A 21,606-nucleotide genomic window follows, 5' to 3' on the forward strand; every position below is an offset into this window, starting at 1 on the left:
ACATGTGCGACTGACATGAAAGGAAAAGGTGTTTTTGCCTGAATGAGGCTTCTGAAGGTGTAGTAATAGTCCCTACAGGTCTCAAAGCTCAGAATAGAAACCTAAATTTGACATCTAGCTTCCATGTAAAGCTTAATTGCAACCAAATGACATTAAGGATTTGGACCTTTGGCTCAGTGATGCGAGGCTGGGGTTTAGGAGAACCACTGTTGCTGACAAGTTGAAAAGGAAGGTGTTTTCTTTTCCCTGCATCTCAATGAAGTCTCTATGCTGGGAGCTTGTTTGGGGGTACTTTGACCACCTTTATTTCCTACAGGTGGATGTTCTGAGAGCACTGGGTGCTGAAATTGTGAGGACCCCAACTACTGCCAGATTTGATTCTCCTGAATCTCACGTGGGAGTAGCATGGAGACTGAAAAATGAAATCCCAAATGCACACATACTAGACCAGGTAAGAGCCAAGGTGCAGGTATTGTGGCAGGAGGTATTGCAGCCTTGTTCCTTAGTGTCCTTGACAGACTTCAACACCTTACAAGTGTCTCTGGAGGAAAAGATGTCCCAGGTAGTAGTTGAGCAATCATTGAGCAAACAGGAGGCATTGGTGTGCCCGGGTGGCCAAGAAGGCCAGTGGCATCCTGGCCTGTATCAGGAATAGTGTGGTCAGCAAGAGCAGGGAAGTCCTTCTGCCCCTGTGCTCAGCACTGGTTAGACCACACCTTGGGTACTATGTCCAGTTCTGGGCCCCTCAATTCAAGGAAGATGTTGAGTTGCTGGAAGGTGTCCAGAGAAGGGCAGCAAAGCTGGGGAGGGGTCTGGAGCACAGCCCTGTGAGGAGAGGCTGAGGGAGCTGGGGTTGCTTAGCCTGGAGAAGAGGAGGCTCAGGGAAGACCTTACTGCTGTCTACAATTACCTGAAGGGAGGTTGTACCCAGGTGGGGGTTGGTCTCTTCTCCCAGGCAACCAGCACCAGAACAAGAGGACACAGTCTCAAGCTGTGCCAGGGAAAGTTTAGGCTGGATGTTAGAAAGAAGTTCTTCCCAGAAAGAGACTGATTGCCCATTGGAATGGGCTGCCGAGGGAGGTGGTGGGGTCGACGTCCCTAGAGGTGGATGAGGCACTTAGTGCCATGGTCTAGTTGATTAGTTAGGGTTAGGTGATTGGTTGGACTTGATCTTGGAGATCTCTTCCAACCTGCTCGATTCTGTGTGATTCTGTGACCGCCCTGTAGGGTAGCAAGGTTTTAGTGTCACTAGAGGGCAGAAACGAGCCTGTGTTGGCAGAAACGGCAGAACACGTGAGTGGCTTTTTCCACTCAGCTGGCAGTCCTGTGTGGAAGAATGGCTACAAAGGTCGTGTTGCTAAAAGAAACTGCCCCACAGACGGGACTGATCTTGGCACGGGAGCCAGCTGGCACCTTAGAGCTACTTTTAAATTAGGTTGCTTAGGAAGGTTGTACCTTCCCCCCCACCCCCCCAAAAGCCTATGTCCAGTATGTGTAGCTGTTGTGGGGCTTGGAGAATGTTTGTCATGTTCTTGAAAAGCCTGATAATGTCAGGTTTGTCTCTCTGATCTGCTTAATGGCTGCTCTGTCTTTTGACACAGTACCGTAATGCCAGCAACCCTCTGACGCATTATGACACCACAGCAGAAGAGATCCTGCAGCAGTGTGATGGTATGTTTGCTCTACTGCTCTTCTTCAGTGGCACCCTAGTCCTCTCTTGTTGTTAGGTACTTGGAGAGTGAGACCTGAGGTAGATGAGAAATGTTTGGACTTTGGTACAGTGAATCCCATATATATGCTGTGTCATTAGAGAATTCCCTTGCCTGAGTAGCTGCAGTAGTGTTTCAGGGTTTTTTTCTGTTCAAGAAGAATACTTTGGATTTAGTCTCCTCTGCTTGTAGAGAAAGTAGTGATGTGGAAATGAGCTCTTAGAAACTCTCTCCCTTGAATATATCCCTGGAGATATTCAAGGTAAGGATCGAAGAGGCCCTGGCAGCCTGGTCTAGTGGAGGATGTCCCTGCTGACTGAGGGGAAGTCAGACTAGCTGACCTTTGGAGGACCATTATATGATTCTGTGAAAGAGAAGGAGCTGTAAGTAGACTGGCATAAAAGAACAGGGTCAATTTTCTCAAATCACAAATACAGACCAAATACTCCAGAATGCTGCAAGCTTCTTCAGTCAGGTACCCTCAGGAGTACAAACTGCTCTGTGTTGCAGCTGTCACCAATAAGACCTTTTTCACTCTGCAGGGGTCACTGAGCTAAGCTGGAGTGCCAGAAGTGGTTGAGCTGTGGCAGCAGAGAGCTTTTGTTAGCTGGGCTAATTCATCCAGCTGAGAAATTGGTTTGAGAGCTATGGGAAGCATTCAGTGGGATACTGCAGCCTTTCATGTAGGCATTTGCCATAGATAGTAGAAGGAAGTCATGTAAGAGGCTACTGACCTGCCTTATGAAACAGTGCAGATTCTGATGGGACCCTCTAATAAGCAAAGTAGTTAAATTCCCTCTCAATAAGGTGAGGGCCAAGCAAAAAGTTCTTCCCTCTCTCCACAGTAACTCGAGTTGTTCAGATGATTCAGCTTGTCTTTGTGTGGCAAACTTTCCTTCACATTTGAATTAAAATGAGTATATAAACTGCCAAACTGAGAGTCTAGATGAGTTCTAGCTTTAGGCTTCTTGTTTTATTTACCTTTTCTCACAGGCCAGGCACTACATAGTTATTACTGAACTTGTGCCTAGGGTTGTAATTGTTCTGCCTGGTGAGCATTTGGTTTTGTGTGTGAATTAGTGACCTGTTAAAATGTGCTCTTATTAACAAAGCTGTCGTGTGGGTGCATCATGGAAACTGTGTCACAGCAGAGTGAACTGCTGTACCTGTGCTCACTCTGGGTGCTGATGAGCAGAGCAGAGCAGTGTTTTTCACATGAAAATGCCAGAGTAGTTGTGTTAGCAGATCTCTCAATGAATGCCTACCCCATGCTCTTGGCTCTCAGTCAGTAAATTAATATAATGGGCTGCTCATTCTAAGTTAAAGCATGAATCATCTACATCAGCAAATGCAGTGACTGGAAAACTACAGGTGTCAGCTGTGTGGGCCCATCTCCAGCTCTGTTCAAAGTACCATGAATTGGTGCCAGGCTGCTGGATGGGTATTTCAAAACCGTTGTTGAAGTAAAGGGGGATTGAGCAAGGTGGTCTCAAAGTAGATCTCGTAACACAGAGCCTTATCTTACCTCTGTGTGTGTGTGTTTGTTAAAGAAAGTTTGCACTTTGATTTAAGTGGGGTTTTAATCTGTTGTGCTGGAGAAATTGCACAAATGCCTTCTATTCTTCACCTTTAAACAGGGAAAGTAGACATGGTGGTGGCTGGTGCTGGCACAGGAGGTACTATCACTGGTATCTCCAGAAAGCTAAAGGAGAAGTGTCCAGATTGCAAAGTAAGTGGCAAGCCTGAAACATTTCTCTTTAGTAGAGTGAACCTCAAACTGCTCCACTTGGCACATCCCATGCCTTGCATGCCTGTCCCAGGTCTCCATGGGAAATTCTTGGATGTTCTCATTTAGAAGGTAGTTCTGAGCAGCAAAGAAAAAAAATCAGATTATCTGGAACCATCATGCTTTGGGCTTACTTGTGACCAGAGCTCAGGACTGGCTCAGCAGATGAAAACTGGCCCTCAGAGCCCTTCATGGAGTGTCTGAGAAACTTCATTCTATGGTGTGGTCTACAGTCTTATGTTTCTTCTCTGACTGCCCCTTCGTTACCTTGTCTGGAGCTGCTCAGTTTTTGCTCAGTGAAATTCTCTCTGCACACACAAAGCTGTGTGTCTGTCTGGGTGCTGTGTTAGATTGTCTCACAGAAGCTGGTATTACGTTTCAGTTATATTTTACTATGTATGCAGGGAGTGGTAAACAAAACAAAACTTAGCATCATACATGTGGCACAAAGGTAATGGCTGTAGTGGTGCCTGATGTGAATGAGGACAATCTTGTCTTGAGGAAACCAAGCAAAACCCATGTAGAACAAGTGATGCCCCTTACTTAGTGTCCACAGCCTGAGGAGACACAATGGGTTGCCATGGGGTCTGAAGCAGCAGAGCATTTTGCTCTTTGGGAAGGTGAAGGGTGCCAAGAACAAATGAGATGGCTAGAAGAAATAACTAGGTTGGCTTGGCTGTTTGTGTGGCCAGTGTGGCACCAACAAATGTAGCAAGGTCAGAGCTCCTGAGTAAATAGCTGTCCTCTCAAAAGCAGTGTATCATGGTAGCCAAAGTGGAAACTGCTTCTCCAGATTGTAGGTGTCGATCCTGAAGGCTCCATCCTTGCCACACCAGAAGAACTGAATAAGACAGACAAGACAACGTATGAAGTGGAAGGAATTGGATATGATTTTATCCCCACAGTGCTGGACAGATCTGTAAGTCATATTTCTTGGTTTACTGCTCTTAGCCCTCTGTTGGGATGCAGAATTGAGGTGAAAGGTGGAGGAAAAACTTAGAAGTATTTGTTTGAGCTGAAAGGGGAGGGCTAGCAGGCAAAACCTGTGCTCTCCATGAGAAAAAAACAGTCCTTGGAAGGCTTCTGCACTGGCCATATTTGACTTGCAATGCTAAGTTGAAATGCTGTGAGCAGATAACACTGGGCTAGAACACAGTACTTTTCTTTTAAACAAACAAAAATTCCCCCCAACAAGTAAATAAATAAACCCAGACAAACAAGCCCCCAGCAACCAAACAGAAAAACCCAACAAAAAAAAGCCAAACCAACAACAACAAAAAGAAACCAATGAAGCACCCCAGCCCCTCTTGGCCATAAGCAATGTGACTGTGTCCTGAGCAGAGCCCGTGTCCCTGGGAAGCCCTCTGAGAAGGGAGCACACTGATGCTCTCTCTGTCTGACTCACAAGAAAAGCCAGCTCTCACAGTAAGGTTTCAATAAGAAGCCTTCTGTGCTAGTGTGGTCATCTTACTTTGGCAGACAAACACAAATGCTTGGCATTTGGAGAATGGAAATCCAGGAACATGTCTTGTCAGGGCAGCGGTTACCTCTAAAAGCGTGGCTTGGATTCACACTGGTTGTGTATCTCCCCTAGCCCTTCTCATTTAAACAGGCCTTTGTTTCTGTCTTCCTGCCCCTCCCCAGGCCGTGGACCAGTGGTACAAGAGCAATGATGAGGAGTCATTTGCTTTAGCACGCCTGCTGATCCGAGAGGAAGGGCTTCTGTGTGGTAAGAGAGATTTAAATCCTTTGGGTTTCTCTGAACAGCATGTGGAAGGCTGAAGCGTTGTGCAGGTCAAGGAGACTTCATTCCACTTCAGAAACTGTCCTCCTCACCCTCACTTCTTCTACTATCTCTCCTCCTCTCTTTCATTTTTTTTCTTGTTTTGCTCAATGTTTGACAGTTTTGGTCTCTGATCTGAATCTTGGCAGGTGGCAGCTCAGGCAGTGCCATGGCTGCAGCTTTGAAAGCAGCCAAAGAGCTGAAGGAAGGTCAGCGCTGTGTTGTTATCCTCCCTGACTCCGTCAGGAACTACATGTAAGAACTTGCTTGTTTCCTATCTGGCAAAAGGGTAAAGCAGCCCCTCAGACCTCCTTATTTCTGTAGCAGTCAGTTACTGAAGTAAGGAATGTGTCTGGAGCACAACTTGTGACGATATCTGGAAAGGGTCTAACATTGAGTAGAAAGGAGCTTACGCCTCTGAAAGCTGAGCTCCAACTCGTGCCTGACTTCAATATATAACCATCACTGGTTAGCATCTTTCACAGCAGTAGACTTGCTTTCAGTGTTTGCTTTACTGGGGACCATTGGTATTATCTCATTCCTGGATGTGCCCCTTTAAAACTGCTCTCTTTGCCTGTGTCCACAGCAGAACACAACACTACTGCAGCAGCAGCCAGGGTTGGGGTGACTCTATAGGTGGAAGAGAGAGGGCTTGGAGCTGTGCTGAGCAGTTATTTCTCTCCTACTGCATTGAAACATATCTGAAAACACTGTATTTTCAGTTGTGCTTCCTGACTTTTCCTGCAGCACCATGCTAAGCAACTAGGAACTTAAGGACAGACATTGCCTGAGTACAGGCTGGCACTTCTCCTCTCCAGGTTGTGTCTATTATAGTACATGGGACTGATGTAGTTGAAACTCTTGTTTCTTATGGGATTCCTATTTCTTCTCAGTGTCCCTGGCTGTTAAGCTTGGATGGTAAATGGCAGTATATTTTCAACTATGCTTTAGATGTTAGTGCTAGTGAGCTGTAAATAGCTGCCTCTAGGTTTTCTGTCACGTGTTCAGCCTTTTCATGAGCTTTTCACTTCCTGATGCTTTCCAGGACCAAGTTCTTGAGCGACAAATGGATGATTCAGAAAGGGTTCATGAAAGAAGATGATGACCTTGTCAATAAACCTTGGTGAGCATGTCAGATCCATTTGGACTTTCATGAGTCTATTCAAGTGACTGTATGGCATTGCTAATTTAAAACTTATTTCAATTTACACTACTTTGTTTGATTAGCCAATCTTTCACTGTGTTCACTGCCCTTATTAACCTCTCCTTTGAGCTGCATGGCTGCAGAATAGGACTTGGTATTTAATGTTTATTTGGGGGTTGGTTTGTTTGTTTTGTTTTTTGTATAATGAAAAGGGTTGTATTTGAAATGAAAATGTATACAAAGAAGCCTTCCAAGATCAGAGTTCTTGAGTGCAAAGCACTGCAAGTCTACAATAGTTGGAAGGAGATCTTCCCTAAATTACTGCACATAATGACTATAAATATGGCTAACTCTTTGAGGAGGAGCATAACACTTTCTGTGTAAGATATAAATAATGAAACTAGAGAGATTAGTACTCTCCACTAACTGTCTGTAAACCTAGAAGGAGATTAAATGAAGGAAAAAGGTTTGGTCTTAAAACCTTTTCATACTCTACTAAGCTTCTGACACTGGGAAGAGAATGTGAAAGCCTTGAAACTTTACTGACCTGACCCTGGCTGAATTCTGGCTCTGCCTTGCAGCCTTTTGTCATTTCTGTAGTGCTGAAGGCTGCTGTATGTGAACAGCTGGTTCTGTCCTTTGCATAAAACTTGCATGGGTTTGTTTTTCATTTCATCCTCAGGTGGTGGAACATCAGCATTCAGGAGCTAAGCCTCTCTGCTCCCCTGACTGTGCTTCCAACTGTTACCTGTGCAAAGACTGTTGAAATTCTCCGGGAGAAGGGATTCGACCAGGTACCAGTTGTTGATGAATCTGGGTATGTCCACATATATCACTATTCAGCATATGTATCACTCCCCTCACCAGGTCCCAAGGGATGTCTTTTAAATGCTTACTAGAAGTATAATATCCTCTCATAATTCTCCAGTCATAAGTAAGAGAGCTCAGAAATGTTAGCTTAAACACACCAGTGCTGGACTTAAGATGTTGTAATGCCAGAACTGTCCTGCCCTTCACTTAATAAGCTTCTAATGATTATTATGGTACACTTAGTTAAGTCTCTCTGCAGGATAAGGTAATTTATTTTTTGTAAATAGCTGTTTAACCTAACAAAGAAAAAAAAATCATATTTAAAATGAACAACTCCAAACCTACCAATCTCCACCACAGCTTTCACCCAGTTGATTCGGAACACTGCATTACAATGCAATGTTGTAGTGACCCTTATAAACTAGGATGTCCCCAGCAACCTGGGATGCCTTATTACCCTGAAAGTCTGCCCTAGGGCAGGGTGAATAATGAAGAGTTGTGCAGTTATTCTCTAGATAACTCCAGGGGCTTGGTTGTCACAGCTTCATGCAACAGGAAGAAGGGGAATAAGCAGAACTGAGGTGAGCATGTCTCTGGCCCTGTCACACCTTTCAAAAGGCAGAGGAGGATTTAAAACAATGAAGTTGTGCTTTTCAAAAGCTCTCTCTGGAAGCTGCAAGAGCCAGAGCTACAAAGAGCTCAAAGCTCAAAAGGGCCGGGCACCCACAGCACCTGCTGACTTCTGTGTGTCTCCAGAACTTCTGAGAACTGGACTCTCAGACACAGAATCCAAATACACCATTAATACAACTTCACACAAGGAAGCAGTGAGCTGACTTCTGCAGGCTGGCTGAGAGTGGATGCTGTTATCTTCAGGAACACTTGAGGGGTTTGTGTTGTTTAGGCCTACCTTTTCTCTCTGCTTTGTCAGGGTGATTCTGGGCATGGTGACCTTGGGTAACATGCTTTCTTCACTGCTTGCTGGAAAAGTTCAACCTTCTGATGAAGTCAGAAAAGTAATCTACAAGCAATTTAAGCAGGTAAGCAGGTATATTCTGCAGTTCCTAACTCTGGTTTAAAGTACTGCTGTAAGTGTCCTAACGTGACAGTGGCATCAGGCTGGGTAAGGTTTACGTGGAGTCACACAAAGCAGCCATTACAGAGCACAGACATGGCCTAAACTCCCAGGTTTGTATTGTGTCTCTGTATTGTGCTGTTCCATTACTTCAACAGGCTTTCTTCTAGCATGATAGTCCTTTCCTCCTTCCCCCAAAATGCCAGCACAAATCTGGGCAATCCAGGAGGAGAGACAGAGATGTTGAAACAGCTCTTCTGAATAATTTCTGTATCAGCTAAAAACAAGCAGCTGTTTGCCTCTTGTATCAGGCACCTTGCTTGAAATGGGGATGGCTGCTGAATGCTGATGTTGTCAAGACAAGTGAATTTTGATGCCAGCCAGTTTCACCTGTCCATCCAACGTAGTGTGCAAGACACCACAACTCCCCAGCTCTGTGGATGCTCTTTTAAAATATAAACTATTGTTGCTGTCACTTTGCTTCTCTAGCAGGAAAGGGATTTCATTTTTAACATGGAATGCTTGCCCTAGTTGCCACCAGGCTTTTAATTGCAACAGTGTCTCAGAGCAGATGAGGGACCATATTCCAGAAATAAGAAAGCAAATCACATCATATTCCAGCCCAGAAAGCCAAGCATATCCTGGGCTGCATCAAGAGAAGAGTAACCAGCAGGTTGAGCAAGGTGATCCTCCCCCTCTACTCTGCTCTGGTGGGACCCCACCTGGAGTACCACATCCAGTTCTGGAGCACCTATTACAGGAAGGATCTGGAGGTGCTGGAGCATGTCCAGAGAAGGGCCACGAGGATGAGCAGAGGACTGGAGCACCTCTCCTGTGAGGACAGACTGAAGGAGTTGGGGCTGTTCAGTCTGGAGAAGAGAAGGCTCTGAAGAGACCTTATTGTGGCCTTCCAGTATCTGAAGGGGGCCTACAGGAAGGCTGGGGAGGGACTTTTTAGGGTGTCAGGGAGTGATAGGACTAGGGGGAATGAAGAAAAAAATAGAAATGGCTAGATTCAGATTGGATGTTAGGAAGAAGTTCTTCCCCATGAGGGTGGTGAGACACTGGAACAGGTTGCCCAGAGAGGTGGTAGAAGCCTCATCCCTGGAAGTTTTTAAGGCCAGGCTGGGTGTGGCTGTAAGCAACCTGCTCTAGTGTGAGGTATCCCTGCCCAGGGCAGGGGGGTTGGAACTAGATGATCCTTGGAGTCCCTTCCAGCCCTAACAATTCTATAATTCTATGACTCTGAATGTAATGGGTCCCTTCAGTCTACAAACTACAAAGTCCCTGAGGTTGAGAAATGATGCTTATTCTTTATGGACAAATGTAAAGGTACTTTTTCCTCCCCAGACAGATAATCAAGCAGCAGGTGGAAATGTGGTGCATAACAAATCTGTTTAGTTCATGTTCTCCCTCACTTGGACACCTTAAGTTTTTCTGGGGCTGGTGGTTTGTCATCATTTCTGAAGCTGTACTGGTGTTAGCTGTAGCAGCCAATCCTCTGTGCTTCTGAAGTTGTGGCTTTTTTTTCCCTGGGCAGCTTGAAGTTCCTCATGCTTCTTCAGCAGAGAAGAGCTTTCCTCTTTCCTCTTTCTTCTTTCCTCTTTAGTTCTGACTTTTGGTGGAGGATGGAAAAGGGGTAACATACAAGTGGTGGTATTGGTAAAATGCTAACTGAAAGGCTGTTTTCCATCTGAATTGATGATTTAATGGAGAATAGCACCACAAGTGGTGGTATTGGTAAAATGCTAACCAAAAGCATAATTCATTAGCTATTTCCCACTTGAATTGATGATTTAATGCACTTTGGTTTTCTCCTGCTTTAGTCAAGCTTATTTGGCTTGTTTACTGATGGAATGGGGAAAACAGGTCATCTGTGTCACTGAAATGACTTAGGATATCCTACAGTTGGGACATGTACCATGGTATGCATCAATAAGATAATCAGCTTTGCCTGTGCCTACCAAGGCTAAGCTATCTTTCTGGCAACCTGGGAAGCTTTCTTTGATACGATCACTCTGATATGACCATTTTGTGACAGTCTCTTAGAATAGAAGAGCAATGGTCATGGATTTTTAAAGTCTCCAGTAGGATAAAACTCTAAGGATCTGAACCACAAATCACAGGATAATTTGCCAATCCAAATGAGTGTTGAGTGTTAGTGGAGAGTGGGGCAACTCCTGTGAACTCAGAGCTTAGTTCCACTGTTTTGGAGTCTTACTACCCATTTTTCTTCAAAGGATCAACTGCTAGCATTTGTTAGATGTGTGGAAGAAGAGAACTGAGTTGTAAGGCCATGAGCAGTGCATTATCACTTGCCCTAAGAGCTCAAGAAGCACTCCCAGTTGTGCAGTGTAGTAGCATGAGCATAGGCTAATTGCATTACGCACACAGTAGGGCTCTTTCTTAAAGTGCCTAAATGTGAGAAAACTCCTGAACAACGTTTTTAGAGAGCCTGAATGAGCAGTGATGAAACAGGGGAAAACTCAGTGGGAGTTCTCTTGTATTTCCATTAAGCATTTCAAAACATGTTTATGGCTTCGTAGCTATCCCAGAGCTGCTGATGGGCTGCTTCTCCTGGTCATCTTCAGCCTACCTAGTCCCTGAAAACAAGGCTATTGATTGTGCTCAGTCAGATGGCAACAGGCTCTACCCCTTCAGTGAGCTTTGAACTTAGGTTCAAAAGTCAGGCTTTGCATGTCCATTTGCACAAAACTGCTTGTCAGTGGTGGTGACTGATAGTAGGACTGATGTGGCAGTAGCTGCAGACTTCACCTCAGCCCTTGCCTGACCCACAGGCTTAAGGATTGATGCTGCAGTATGCAATACAGCTTGCACACCCCTTAAACACAAGCTGCTGGGAATCCTTTTGATCTCTTCTAACTCTCAGCATGGAGACAAGAGCCCTGTGTTCCAGTACAGCCTAAGTGTTCATGCTGTGGCATTTATTGCTCAGCCACAAGCCAAGCTCACTGCATGATAAAGGCTTTTTTAACCTGCAATGCAAGGTTTGACTTTGCTGTACATTCCTTTAATCTTTTAGTGGAAGTGTGTCAGATAATGGGTGCAACCGTTACCCAGGGAGAGTCACCTGAGTAACAGACCTGTTGCTGATGCTCAATATTTTAAAGCATGTAGGAAGAAGAGTTTGATGCATTCTTTCATATGGTTCCAGTAGCTGATTGGCTGAGTGTTTCTTCCGGCTGAGTCAGCACAGGGCCCTTTCTTGTTTAGTCTTAGTAAAGTTAAACTTCCCTAGAAATGCACTATTAATTCTCAGTTCCTTGATTTGCACTTCAATGTAGTGTTAGCTGAGCAATCTTCACCCTGGGTTGGTTTTGGGGTTTTTTGGGGGCTTGTTTGGACTTTTCCCCTGCCACCTTTGCAGACTGTATTCACTTTCATAATGATTTGCAGCCCGATTCATTCACTTGTTCCCAGCCTTGCTAGGGTGAAATCACCGAGTGGAATGAGCTTTATGGTAACCTCCTTTGTTAGACACATGGAACATTCGACCTCCTTCCATCATTAACATTTTTTTCAGATGGTATTCAGTCTATTCATCATGTTTACAGAGTCAGAATGGTTAACTTCCTGTGGTTTGGTGTGTTTTGTTCTGGTTTGGAAATTAGAAACAAAGCAAGCTGGTCTTTTAAGTTAGCTTTTGATTTGTTAGCGTTGAACAGTACTTGAGATGGGAGCAGTGTGGAAAGGTATTTGGTTTAGTACTGGTTTATTGACTACTAAACATATAAAGGGCTCTTTCCTTTAAGCTTTCTAATTGTCTCCTCAGATTAACCTGAAAGACAACTTGGGCAAACTCTCTCATATCCTGGAAATAGACCACTTTGCTCTAGTGGTTCACGAACAAATTCAATGTGAGTATGATGTACTGCACCTTGTAAGAGGTAATCTGTGAGTGGTAGCAAGAAGCAAGTACAAGTGTGAGTGTGAAAATAACTTCTGAAGAAGACAAATCCTCTGTCTGTGTAACTGTGCGCTCATAATGCTTGGTAAGACACTGGCACTTTAATTCTTGGGGAGTAAATGTTAGATCCATGCATAGCCTCACAAACTGCCATCTACCAGCTTTTGGAGAAAGCTGCTGCCCCGAATTGGATGCCACTGCACAGTGGCTTTGTTAGTAGCAGTAAGCCAACAGATATTCTCCTGCAGTATAACTGATCTTTGCTTCTTCCTACTCCAGTCGTACAACTTCCACAGTTCCACCACAGTGACCCCTGCAGGTTAACTATGCTTCAGTTTTCCCTTCCTAAAGCAAAGCCTTTGTTACAACTTCACAAAGTTTAAGATCTAGGTGTCAACACTGACATCACCATCTCAAGACAGCTTAGTATTTCATTTTCCTGTCTGTTTCATTTACTCTACCTTACTCTCCTTCACCTGGTAGTTTTCCACCAAGCCCTGCTTTGCTTCATCCATCTCAAATCTCTTTGCATTGCCTTCTTTATGAACTGTACATGACTAAATAATCTCCAAAGCTAGGCTGTTTCACTGGTACATGTAACATTTTTTCCTGGTTTTTTTCTTCCTTATTGCAGGCAACTTGCAAGATTACAGACACTGAAAAACTAAACTAAAACCAATATTAAGACTCACTTGATAAATTTATCTGACAGGCACCTCAATTATAACTGCAATTGAAGAATAGTCATCAAATTTGGACTTGTTCCTGATAAGGATATGCTCCTGGCTGTACTGTGACTAACTGTTTATAAACCTAGAATTTGACTTGAAGCTTGCAGTGGAGCAAAGATTGTGTAAAGGAAAAGTACAGGACAATTCAGCAGGCTGAACTAACTGAGCAGGTTAAACATCTCAATACAGCCAGACTTTAGGAACAGAGAACTTAGACCATAGACAAATGGTCAGAATTCACTTGGACACTTAGTTCCTAGGTCAAAGGCTTATGATCCCAATGGAAAATCACTTGGACCTGTCCTCTCAATGCAGCAATGATTAGATGGTTAATAAGTTGGGTTTTTTTTTGGTATATAAATGGTGAAATGTTGTATTGTGAGTTTTATGCTAATTGTGTCTATATCTGACAGTGGCAGTGTCACATATCCCTCTTTAGTGGCCCCTGGTTCAAGCAAGGTAATATTTGTTTGTAGCTGCTTCAAGCCTAGCTGCAGAAAGTAATGTACAAGGAAAATACACTTTATAACAGAGCCTTAGGGTTGAATTTTTATGTTAAGAAAAATCTGATGGACCCTTGCCTGCCTGCATTATTTCCTGCCTGCCTGCCTTATTTCCTTTCTTCCTTCCTTCCATAATGTTTTGGCTTCTGTATCCCTTTTGCTGCAAAGAAAATCCTTGCCACTTCATGTGTGACTGTTGGTCAAGATGCCTCTTGGGTTCTCCCTCAATGTACAAAGGCTGTCAGTGATAACCAGCTCCACCAATAGGCCCAGACACATGGAGCTGAGGTGGCTTGGCACTTGCCTTTACAAGCAGTGCCACGAAAACGGGGTGGCATGCTGTGTTTTGGTGCCTCCTAAAGCTGGGATCCCCTCTTTGTGTGCAGATCACAGTGACGGTTCCTCCAGCAAGCGACAAATGGTGTTTGGCATCGTCACAGCCATCGACCTGCTTAACTTTGTGACCGCACGGGAACGGGAAAGGAAGTACAACTGAGGCCCAAGCAGCGGCGTGCAGCCTCTTCAACAACATTTTGCAATCTCCAGCAAAGAATCAGGTTTATTTCTTTGGTACAGTGGTCTCTCCCTGAGGTGTTGTTTGTTTCTCCTTCTTTCCAAATCCTGAAAATGAGCAGTTAACTATCCTGACGCCACCTATCCAGCCAGCGCATTTTGCTGCATTGCACAACTTCTGGGGACTTGTTCCTTAATCGGCTTAGGCAATAGTTCTTATCAAGACAATTTATTTTTTTACCTATATATATATATATATATATGTGTATGTGTGTGTATATGTGTAAAAGATACTGTCTAAACTAACTGGTGTGTTCCTTACTTGTGGTGTCTAAAGTCCCGCTTTCCGAAGCATTGTTTCAGTTTCATAAGATGTGTGGAAATAAAAAAGTTACTGAAGCAGAGGACCAAGGGAGCTCTGGGAAGTTCTGGATTAGTTGGGGTTTTCTTTCATGCAAGAGTGTTAAGTTAGATAATATATTTGTGAAGACTAAAATGGGACTGGGATGTGAGGAGGAGAAAGGAGGGTTTCCATTTTTGGTCACACCAGTGCAAAACAGGAACAAATCCAGAGGGCTGGGGTTGAGGAAAGAAATGGCTTCAGTGGCAGCCTGACAGTGAAGTGACAGACCAATGCCTTTGTTTTACACAGTGCACCAGCTTTCATTGCAGACACAGCCCTTTCTCCTTTCTTCCAGTTGTACCCTGACACCTAAGCACAAGTGAAAACGTAAGATCAAGCTTCTCGCCTGAAGGTTTCTGAAAATCAGACTGTTTCACCTACTACCTTCCCCTTACTTCTTCACCTTCTTAGTTATGTTCAAGTGCTTCTTTTTATGCATGCTTTAGAAGAACCAAAGGTAATCTGTCAAGAGCTGTAAATTCTTTCAAATCCTGTTCAAGTGCTTCTATACTGTACTGCTTTATTCCAGAAGAAAAACTCTATCATATCAATTGAATTCACTGCAGCCAAGCTTGGAAGTAACTGGCAAGCACAATATGGACTGGTAATGTCAAGAGTACACGAGAGTAATGTGTGGCAGGTGTGTGCAACTACAACTTTTCACCACTTCTGTACCTTTGGATTCTTCAGTAATGTTTGACTTCTGTAGCTGTGCTCAGGCTACTGACTGCTGCTAGTGGTAATTGATGACTGGAATCACCTTGTGGTTAATGCAGAAGAATAGCTGCTCTTCATCTTCGTAATGACTGCTCTAATCATCTTCTGACTGGTCTTTCGCTAAGAATAAAGATTTTGGTCAGTAAAAGTGATGTTTTTCTCTGCTTGTTTCTCTCCACTGAAGTAGAAAAATACTGTTTAGGCTGGGGCTATTGCTGGTAGGATAGCAAAGTGATTTGGTTGGTCACTTTTGGTTTGTTTGGATATTTTAAAAAGCTGAAGAGGGTTGAGTCAGCTGAGAGGAAACAAAGGGGTCATTTAAAAATCACAATTGCTGCCTCCTGTGTACAGATTTCATTCTACCTTGGCCTTCCTGTGCCAGTTGAATTTGCTGTACAGTTTGGAAGTGTGTGCTTAGAGGAGAGGTGGTGAAAGCCGCCCTGTCCCATGTCAGTGCTGAGCAAAGAGCATCGAGCAGAGCCTTTGCAGTTGTGCCCTGAGTGAGGAAGGTGGCCTGGAGGAGGGAGAGAAGCCCAAAGGAGGCAAGAGCTCAAAGCCAAAGAAGTGACCCCAGTGGCAGTGCTGCCTGTCAGCACTGTGACAGCCTGGTATATTTTCCAGCTGCTTCCCTCTCACCTTAAATTTGTGAATGCTAAGAACTTTGTAATAATAAAAAGCCCGAGATTGATTTCTGATAGCATTCGCCAGCATGGCATTAAAGAGCAAAGTTTATTCTGCCCTTGTTCACTTTATTTCCTTAGATATTGGCTGTCCCTTTAGATTAGGGTCATTAATGAAGTCACATCATCCATACATACCTCAAACTACAGTCTAACCATTCAATTCAAATACCTCTTTAAGATTTCAGACAACTTTTCTCAGGGCTCTGGAATGAACTACTAAAGTCTAAAAATATACAAGTAATTATTTGGGTTTTTTTTTTTTCCTTTTCTCATTTGTGTCTGTAAAATCTCCATGTCCCAACCTCTAGCATGAATTTAGCAAGAATATAAGAATGATAGGAGTAGATTCCCCAAGGCTGCTTTTCAGAACAGCAGGAGAGAATTTGGAGTTGGGGGAGAAGAAGATTAAGGGGAAGCTTTACCTGTGACAGAGGAACATATACAGATTTATAATTCATGGGGTTTTTGTTTGCTTGGGTTTAGTTTACTGTTCCAGAGTCCAGAGAAGGGCAATGAAGTTAGTGAGGGGCTTGGAACACAAGCCCTATGAGGAGAGACTGAGGGAGCTGGGGCTGCTTAGCCTGGAGAGGAGGAGGCTCAGGGGTGACCTTACTGCTCTCTACAACTACCTGAAGGGGGGTTGTAAACAGGCAGAGGTTGGTCTCTTCTCCCAGGCAGCCAGCACCAGAACAGGAGGACACAGTCTCAGGCTGTGCCAGGGGAAGTTCAGGCTGGAGGTCAGGAGGAAGTTTTACACGGAGAGAGTGATTGCCCATTGGAATGGGCTGCCCGGGGAGGTGGTGGAGTCGCCGTCACTGGAGGTGTTCAGGAGGAGACTTGACAGGGTGCTTGGTTACATGGGTTAGTTGATTGGGTGGTGTTGGATGATAGGTTGGACAGGATGATCTTGAAGGTCTCTTCCAACCTGGTCTATTCTATTCTATTCTATTCTATTCTATTCTATTCTATTCTATTCTATTCTATTCTATTCTATTCTATTCTATTCTATTCTATTCTATTCTATTCTATTCTATATGAAAGCAGGCAGCACTGCTGACTGAGAAGGAAGGGGTGGTTAGGGCTGGTTCAGTATGCAGTATCACTAAGGTTGGAAGAGACCTCAAAGACCATCGAGTCCAACCTGTCACCACAGACCTCATGACTAGAGTAGGGAGGACGCTACTGCCCACTGCAGGCTTGAACTCACGGCCTTCCCATTAAGGGTTAGGTGGAAGAGGGGATGCCAGTCTTGAAGCACTCTAGGTATGACAAAGCATCTAAAGAAATGTACCTAGGCTGTTCTGCCTGTGCAGCTTGTTAAGAGCAGGAGCTGTCTCCTGTTCTACACTGGCACAAGGAGGAAAAGGTGTCCAGCATCCATCCTTACCCACAGTAGCAGCTGATCAGAATTGGGTAAATAAATAAGGAGTTGCTGAATGACTGAAAAGCTTTCCAGAGCTTTTTCCCATAGCAGGGATGAAGGCAGCAAAGGAAAGGGATGGGGAATCCTGCAGAGCTGAAGCTCCTCTGGTGCAGAAGCTTATGAGCATGATGCTCTTCTGTGCTTGTGAGAATGCTGTTAGTAGCCTGGTCCTGGTTAGTAGTGGTAGGACTGTGTGAGTGCTGCACTCCTCTCTTTCAAACAACATGAGGACCAGTTTGGTGTTTACCCTGAAATTCAGCTCCAAAGCTTGAACAGAATAGTTTGCTGGGGTTTGTTTTGTTTGTCTTTTTTGGGGGGGATTTTGGTTTTGTTTTGTTGTTTTGTATTGGAGATTTTGTTTGAGCTCGGGTTGTGGTGGTGTTTTGGATTGGGGGTTTTGTGGGCTTGAATTTTTTTGTTTGTTTTGTTGGGGTTTTTTTTGATTGGGGGTTTTGTTTGTTTGTTTGAGTGGGGTTGTTGTTTGCTTTTGTTTGGGCTTTTTGTTCCTGAAGAGCATGCCTGTGCCTTTTATTTACCTCTGCTGATTAAACAGCTGCCGGCCATATGCCTGGACACTATTTTGCACATGGTTACTCACATCAGCTATTTATGCTGTATCTGTTTGTCACCCTAAGAGCATATCAGTTTTTTTGGTCTACTGTTGGCTCTGCAAAAATAGATTTGTTTTTCTTACCTGAAGACAATTATCCATTAAGACCTGTGTAATATTTTGCAAGCAGTTATCGGGCCATGAGTCGAGGATCGTTTTGAAGTCGTCACATCCGACGTGATTTCCCACTGCCTGCACAAGCTGTGGCAGACTCCAGAACTCTCTCTAGCTGTGTTTCCTCTAAGCAGCCAGGGCAGCCTCATCTGCTCACCAAACATCATTAAATGGTTTCTGAAATCTTCTGTTTGCCGTTGTGAATTGCACAGAGTACGCTTACTGCTAGGCGTTTCCTAGCACTGCTGCTGTCAGCCAACAGCCTTTCGTACAATCATAGAATCAACAAGGTTGGAAAAGACCTCAAAGATCATCAAGTCCAACCTGTCACCACAGACCTCATGGCTACTAAACCATGGCACCAACTGCCATGTCCAAGCCTCTCTTGAACACCTCCAGGGACAGTGACTCCACCACCTCCCCGGGCAGCACATTCCAATGCCTAACAACTCTCTCTGTAAAGAACTTTCTCCTCACCTTGAGTCTAAACCTCCCCTGGCACAGCTTGAGACTGTGTCATCTTATTCTGGTGCTGGTTGCCTGGGAGAAGAGACCAACCCCTTCCTGACTACAGCCACCCTTCAGGTAGTTGTAGAGAGCCAGAAGGTCTCCCCTGAGCCTCCTCTTCTCCAGGCTAAGCAACCCCAGCTCCCTCAGCCTCTCCTCATAGGGCTGTGCTCAAGATCCAACTGGGTAGTGTCAACACACTCCTGTGACAAAAGTAGTGTTTCTACCTTTTATGCTTTTAGGAGTGTAGGAGTGTGCTGGTTTTGTCTGGGACAGGGTTCATCATCTTCACAGTAGCTAACATGGGGCTATGTTGTGAAATTGTATTGGAAACAGGATTGATAACACAGGGATCTTTTCATTATGGCTGAGCAGTGCTTGTCACACCACCCCACCAGCAAGTAGGCTGGGGCTACACAAGAATTCGAGAGAGTACACAGTGGGGATAGCTGACCCCAACTGACCGAAGGGCTACTCCATATAAAGCATATACAGCTGGAGGAAGAAGAAGGGAAAAGGAGGGGATGCTTGGGGTTAACAGCATTTGACTTCCCAAGTAACCATTACAGGTACTGGAGCCCTGCTTTCCTGGAGATGGCTGAACACCTGCCTGCTGAGGAAAAGTGGTGAATTAATTCCTTGTTTCCTTTGGATGTGTGCACAGCTTTTGCTGAACCTATTAAACTCTTAATCTCAGCCCATCAGTTTTCTACTCCCCCATCCCACTGGTGAGCGAGCGACTGTGTGGGTTTTGGTTGCCACCTGGGGTTAAACACAAGAAGGAGCTGGGCAAAATCAATACTGTGCACTCTGCTGCACCAGTGTTCACAAATGTATAGTAGAGAGAGTTCAGTAAATGTTGTTTGAGTGCAGAATGTCTCTGGGGTTTTTAATGCAGTTTGAGTTGAGAGTGTTAAACTGTAGCCTGAGAAATTAGTCAGCTGCAGAAGACCTCTTGTGTTCAGTGTGCTGACTGCAGTGCTCTGCAGTTCTGCTCAGTCTCCAGAGAGATGCTGGTGTGGCAGGGCTGTCAGTGAGCCAGCCCACGGTGAGCCAGCCTATGATTTGCTTCTCTTGACTGCTTCTCTTACTACAGTTCTAGTATTTCTGCATAGAGTAGGAAAGAAGGATGGAGAGCAAGGGCTTAGCTGCCACAGTTGAAATTCCTAGAGCAGTAGGTTCATGTGTGGTCAGTTGGATAGACATTTCTGAATAAATGTAAGGAGTTTGGGCAAACCTGTGCATCTGTGAGATGGCAATGTCTCTGGGGAATTATGGTGAAGCTATCATGCTAATAAAGTGAGGTGCATGGATGCTGTTCTTTGAATAAGGATCTCTGCTTTGCTCTGGTAAGACCTCACCTGGAGTACTGCATCCAGCAGAGAGAGGTCCCATCCCTGGAGATGCTCAGGGTGAGTCTTGACAGGGCTCTGGGCAACCTGATCTAGTTCAGGATGTCCCTGCTCATAGAAGACCTTTGGAGGTCCCTTCCAATGCAAACCATTCTATGGGAGAAACCAAAGGGGCTGGCTCAGTTATTTCAGAGCTGTGTGTTTGTGCTGCCACTCAGTGTCTTGGTCAATTGCTCAAGTTAGAGCAGGCTGAAGGTGGCTTATATCTGCTAAACAAGCAAGTAAACCCCTCATCCCCTGATTTTTTGGTCCTCATTTCCTTGTGTGGTCAGTCCTTACTTAACCCTGTCCAACTGGCTTAAGACCTTGTCAGACAGTCTCACTGGGATGTTGTTCCATTTGCAGAGAGACACAGGGGAAGACTGGTGGGTGGAGAGTTGCAGGAGGGGCTGCTTCTGCCTGCCTCAGTTGCTGGGGCCAGGCCTGCAGGTGTGTGGCATGAGCTTGCTGGCTTGCTCACCTGTATATCAAATTTTCTTACAGGGGCATGTTTTAGGTTCATTTGCCTCCTCAGACCCACACTGTTCTATCCTCAGCTTCATCTTCTCACTCCCGATCCAGTTTGCTCTCCAGCAGCAGGTATACAATACACTAAACTTCCTTTACCTCACACAACCTTTTCTGATTATTTGAAATGCTGCCACTGCCAGCAGTCATTGCAGATCATTGCTTTACCTTTACCTTTTGGTTGTCTGCTCAGAAGCAAAAATTATCCTGATATCACACTCTGACAGGCAGAGGGCCAATGTCTTTCCCAGGCTCACCTGGGCAAGGAGAGAACGTTTCAGCAGAAAGGCCAAAAGCACAGACAGTAGCAGGCAGCAGATGGGATCACGTTCCACCTGCCTGCAGATTAAAGGTAGCCCTGCCCCAGCTGTAGCCCCTGCTCTGTGTTGCAGCTCCTGCCACCGTGCCATGGCTGCAGTCCCAGAGGGGGAGCTGAACCAGTTTAAAAGTACCCTAGGTAGAAAAGGGGCAATTTCAGCCAATGCAGCTACTGAAAGAAACATCCAGATCTCCTCAATGTGCCCCAAGGACATCCCATCAGCAGCTGCCTCCAGATTCAAGTGTTGCACGTAGGAGACTGCACACCCCCAACTTCTGCAGAGCGAGGCAAGTCCTTTCCTGACTGCTGAGGCACTGCCTCATGGCACTGCTAGGACTGAACTGGCCCCAGCTGCAGAGGTGCCTCTCCTCAAAGGTCACTGACACATGGGAAAAGTACTGGGTACAATCTGATGTTCTGGCTCTAGAGATAAACACAGGACTTCAGTCCAGAAAGCTACCATGCAAAAGCAATAAATACCCTTTGGAGAGAAAAAAACAAACACCAACCACACACAAAACCCCCAAACAGCAACAAACCCACCAAGCCACACTTGTGTTGCTGCTGGGAATGCTCCTGCAAGGTAACAGCAGAGGTCTTTGGGGTTTTGTCCTGCAATATTTCTGCAGGTGTTCTTTATCTATGTGAGTTAACTGAAGGTGGAGCTTTGGAGAGGGAAGTGGCTGTGTGCAGATGTGTGAAGGCTCAGCTCCTGGTCAGGTGCAAGGAGCCCAGCCTGCATCACGGTGCTGGCCCTTCTTGCTGTGGTGTATAAATGCACAGAGCAGGGATTCTCCTGCACATATGGCCTCCTGTGTGAGCCTGGACCCTTTCCTTCAGTCCCTGCCCAAGCTGTGCTGCAGCCATGCCCGCGCCCAGCCTTGCAGCCAGCCACCCATGCTGCTGTCTTGCTTGCCAGGACCCTGGCT

General features: G+C 45.1%; 1 protein-coding gene across 4 annotated transcripts in view; it reads left to right on the forward strand.

The window, feature by feature from the left end:
- Window positions 1-15,250, forward strand: part of LOC137449559 (cystathionine beta-synthase-like protein) — a 34,585-nt gene extending 19,335 nt beyond the window's left edge. For 3 of the 4 annotated variants that reach the window (XM_068155185.1, XM_068155187.1, XM_068155186.1), the window contains exons 7-17: window positions 317-451; window positions 1,602-1,671; window positions 3,347-3,438; window positions 4,289-4,414; window positions 5,140-5,224; window positions 5,428-5,533; window positions 6,324-6,401; window positions 7,105-7,239; window positions 8,164-8,272; window positions 12,101-12,185; window positions 13,856-15,250. In XM_068155185.1, the coding sequence (XP_068011286.1) occupies window positions 317-451; window positions 1,602-1,671; window positions 3,347-3,438; window positions 4,289-4,414; window positions 5,140-5,224; window positions 5,428-5,533; window positions 6,324-6,401; window positions 7,105-7,239; window positions 8,164-8,272; window positions 12,101-12,185; window positions 13,856-13,965 (1,131 nt within the window). In that variant the 3' untranslated portion in view covers window positions 13,966-15,250. The remainder of the gene's footprint in view (window positions 1-316; window positions 452-1,601; window positions 1,672-3,346; window positions 3,439-4,288; window positions 4,415-5,139; window positions 5,225-5,427; window positions 5,534-6,323; window positions 6,402-7,104; window positions 7,240-8,163; window positions 8,273-12,100; window positions 12,186-13,855) is intronic. The other variant, XR_010989424.1, reaches the window with a different exon arrangement.
- Window positions 15,251-21,606: the final 6,356 nt, after the last annotated feature.

The sequence above is a fragment of the Melanerpes formicivorus genome, unplaced genomic scaffold (assembly GCF_026170545.1).
Source record: "Melanerpes formicivorus ecotype bairdi unplaced genomic scaffold, bMelFor1.0.p_v2 SCAF_30, whole genome shotgun sequence".
Taxonomy (NCBI): Eukaryota; Metazoa; Chordata; class Aves; order Piciformes; family Picidae; genus Melanerpes; species Melanerpes formicivorus.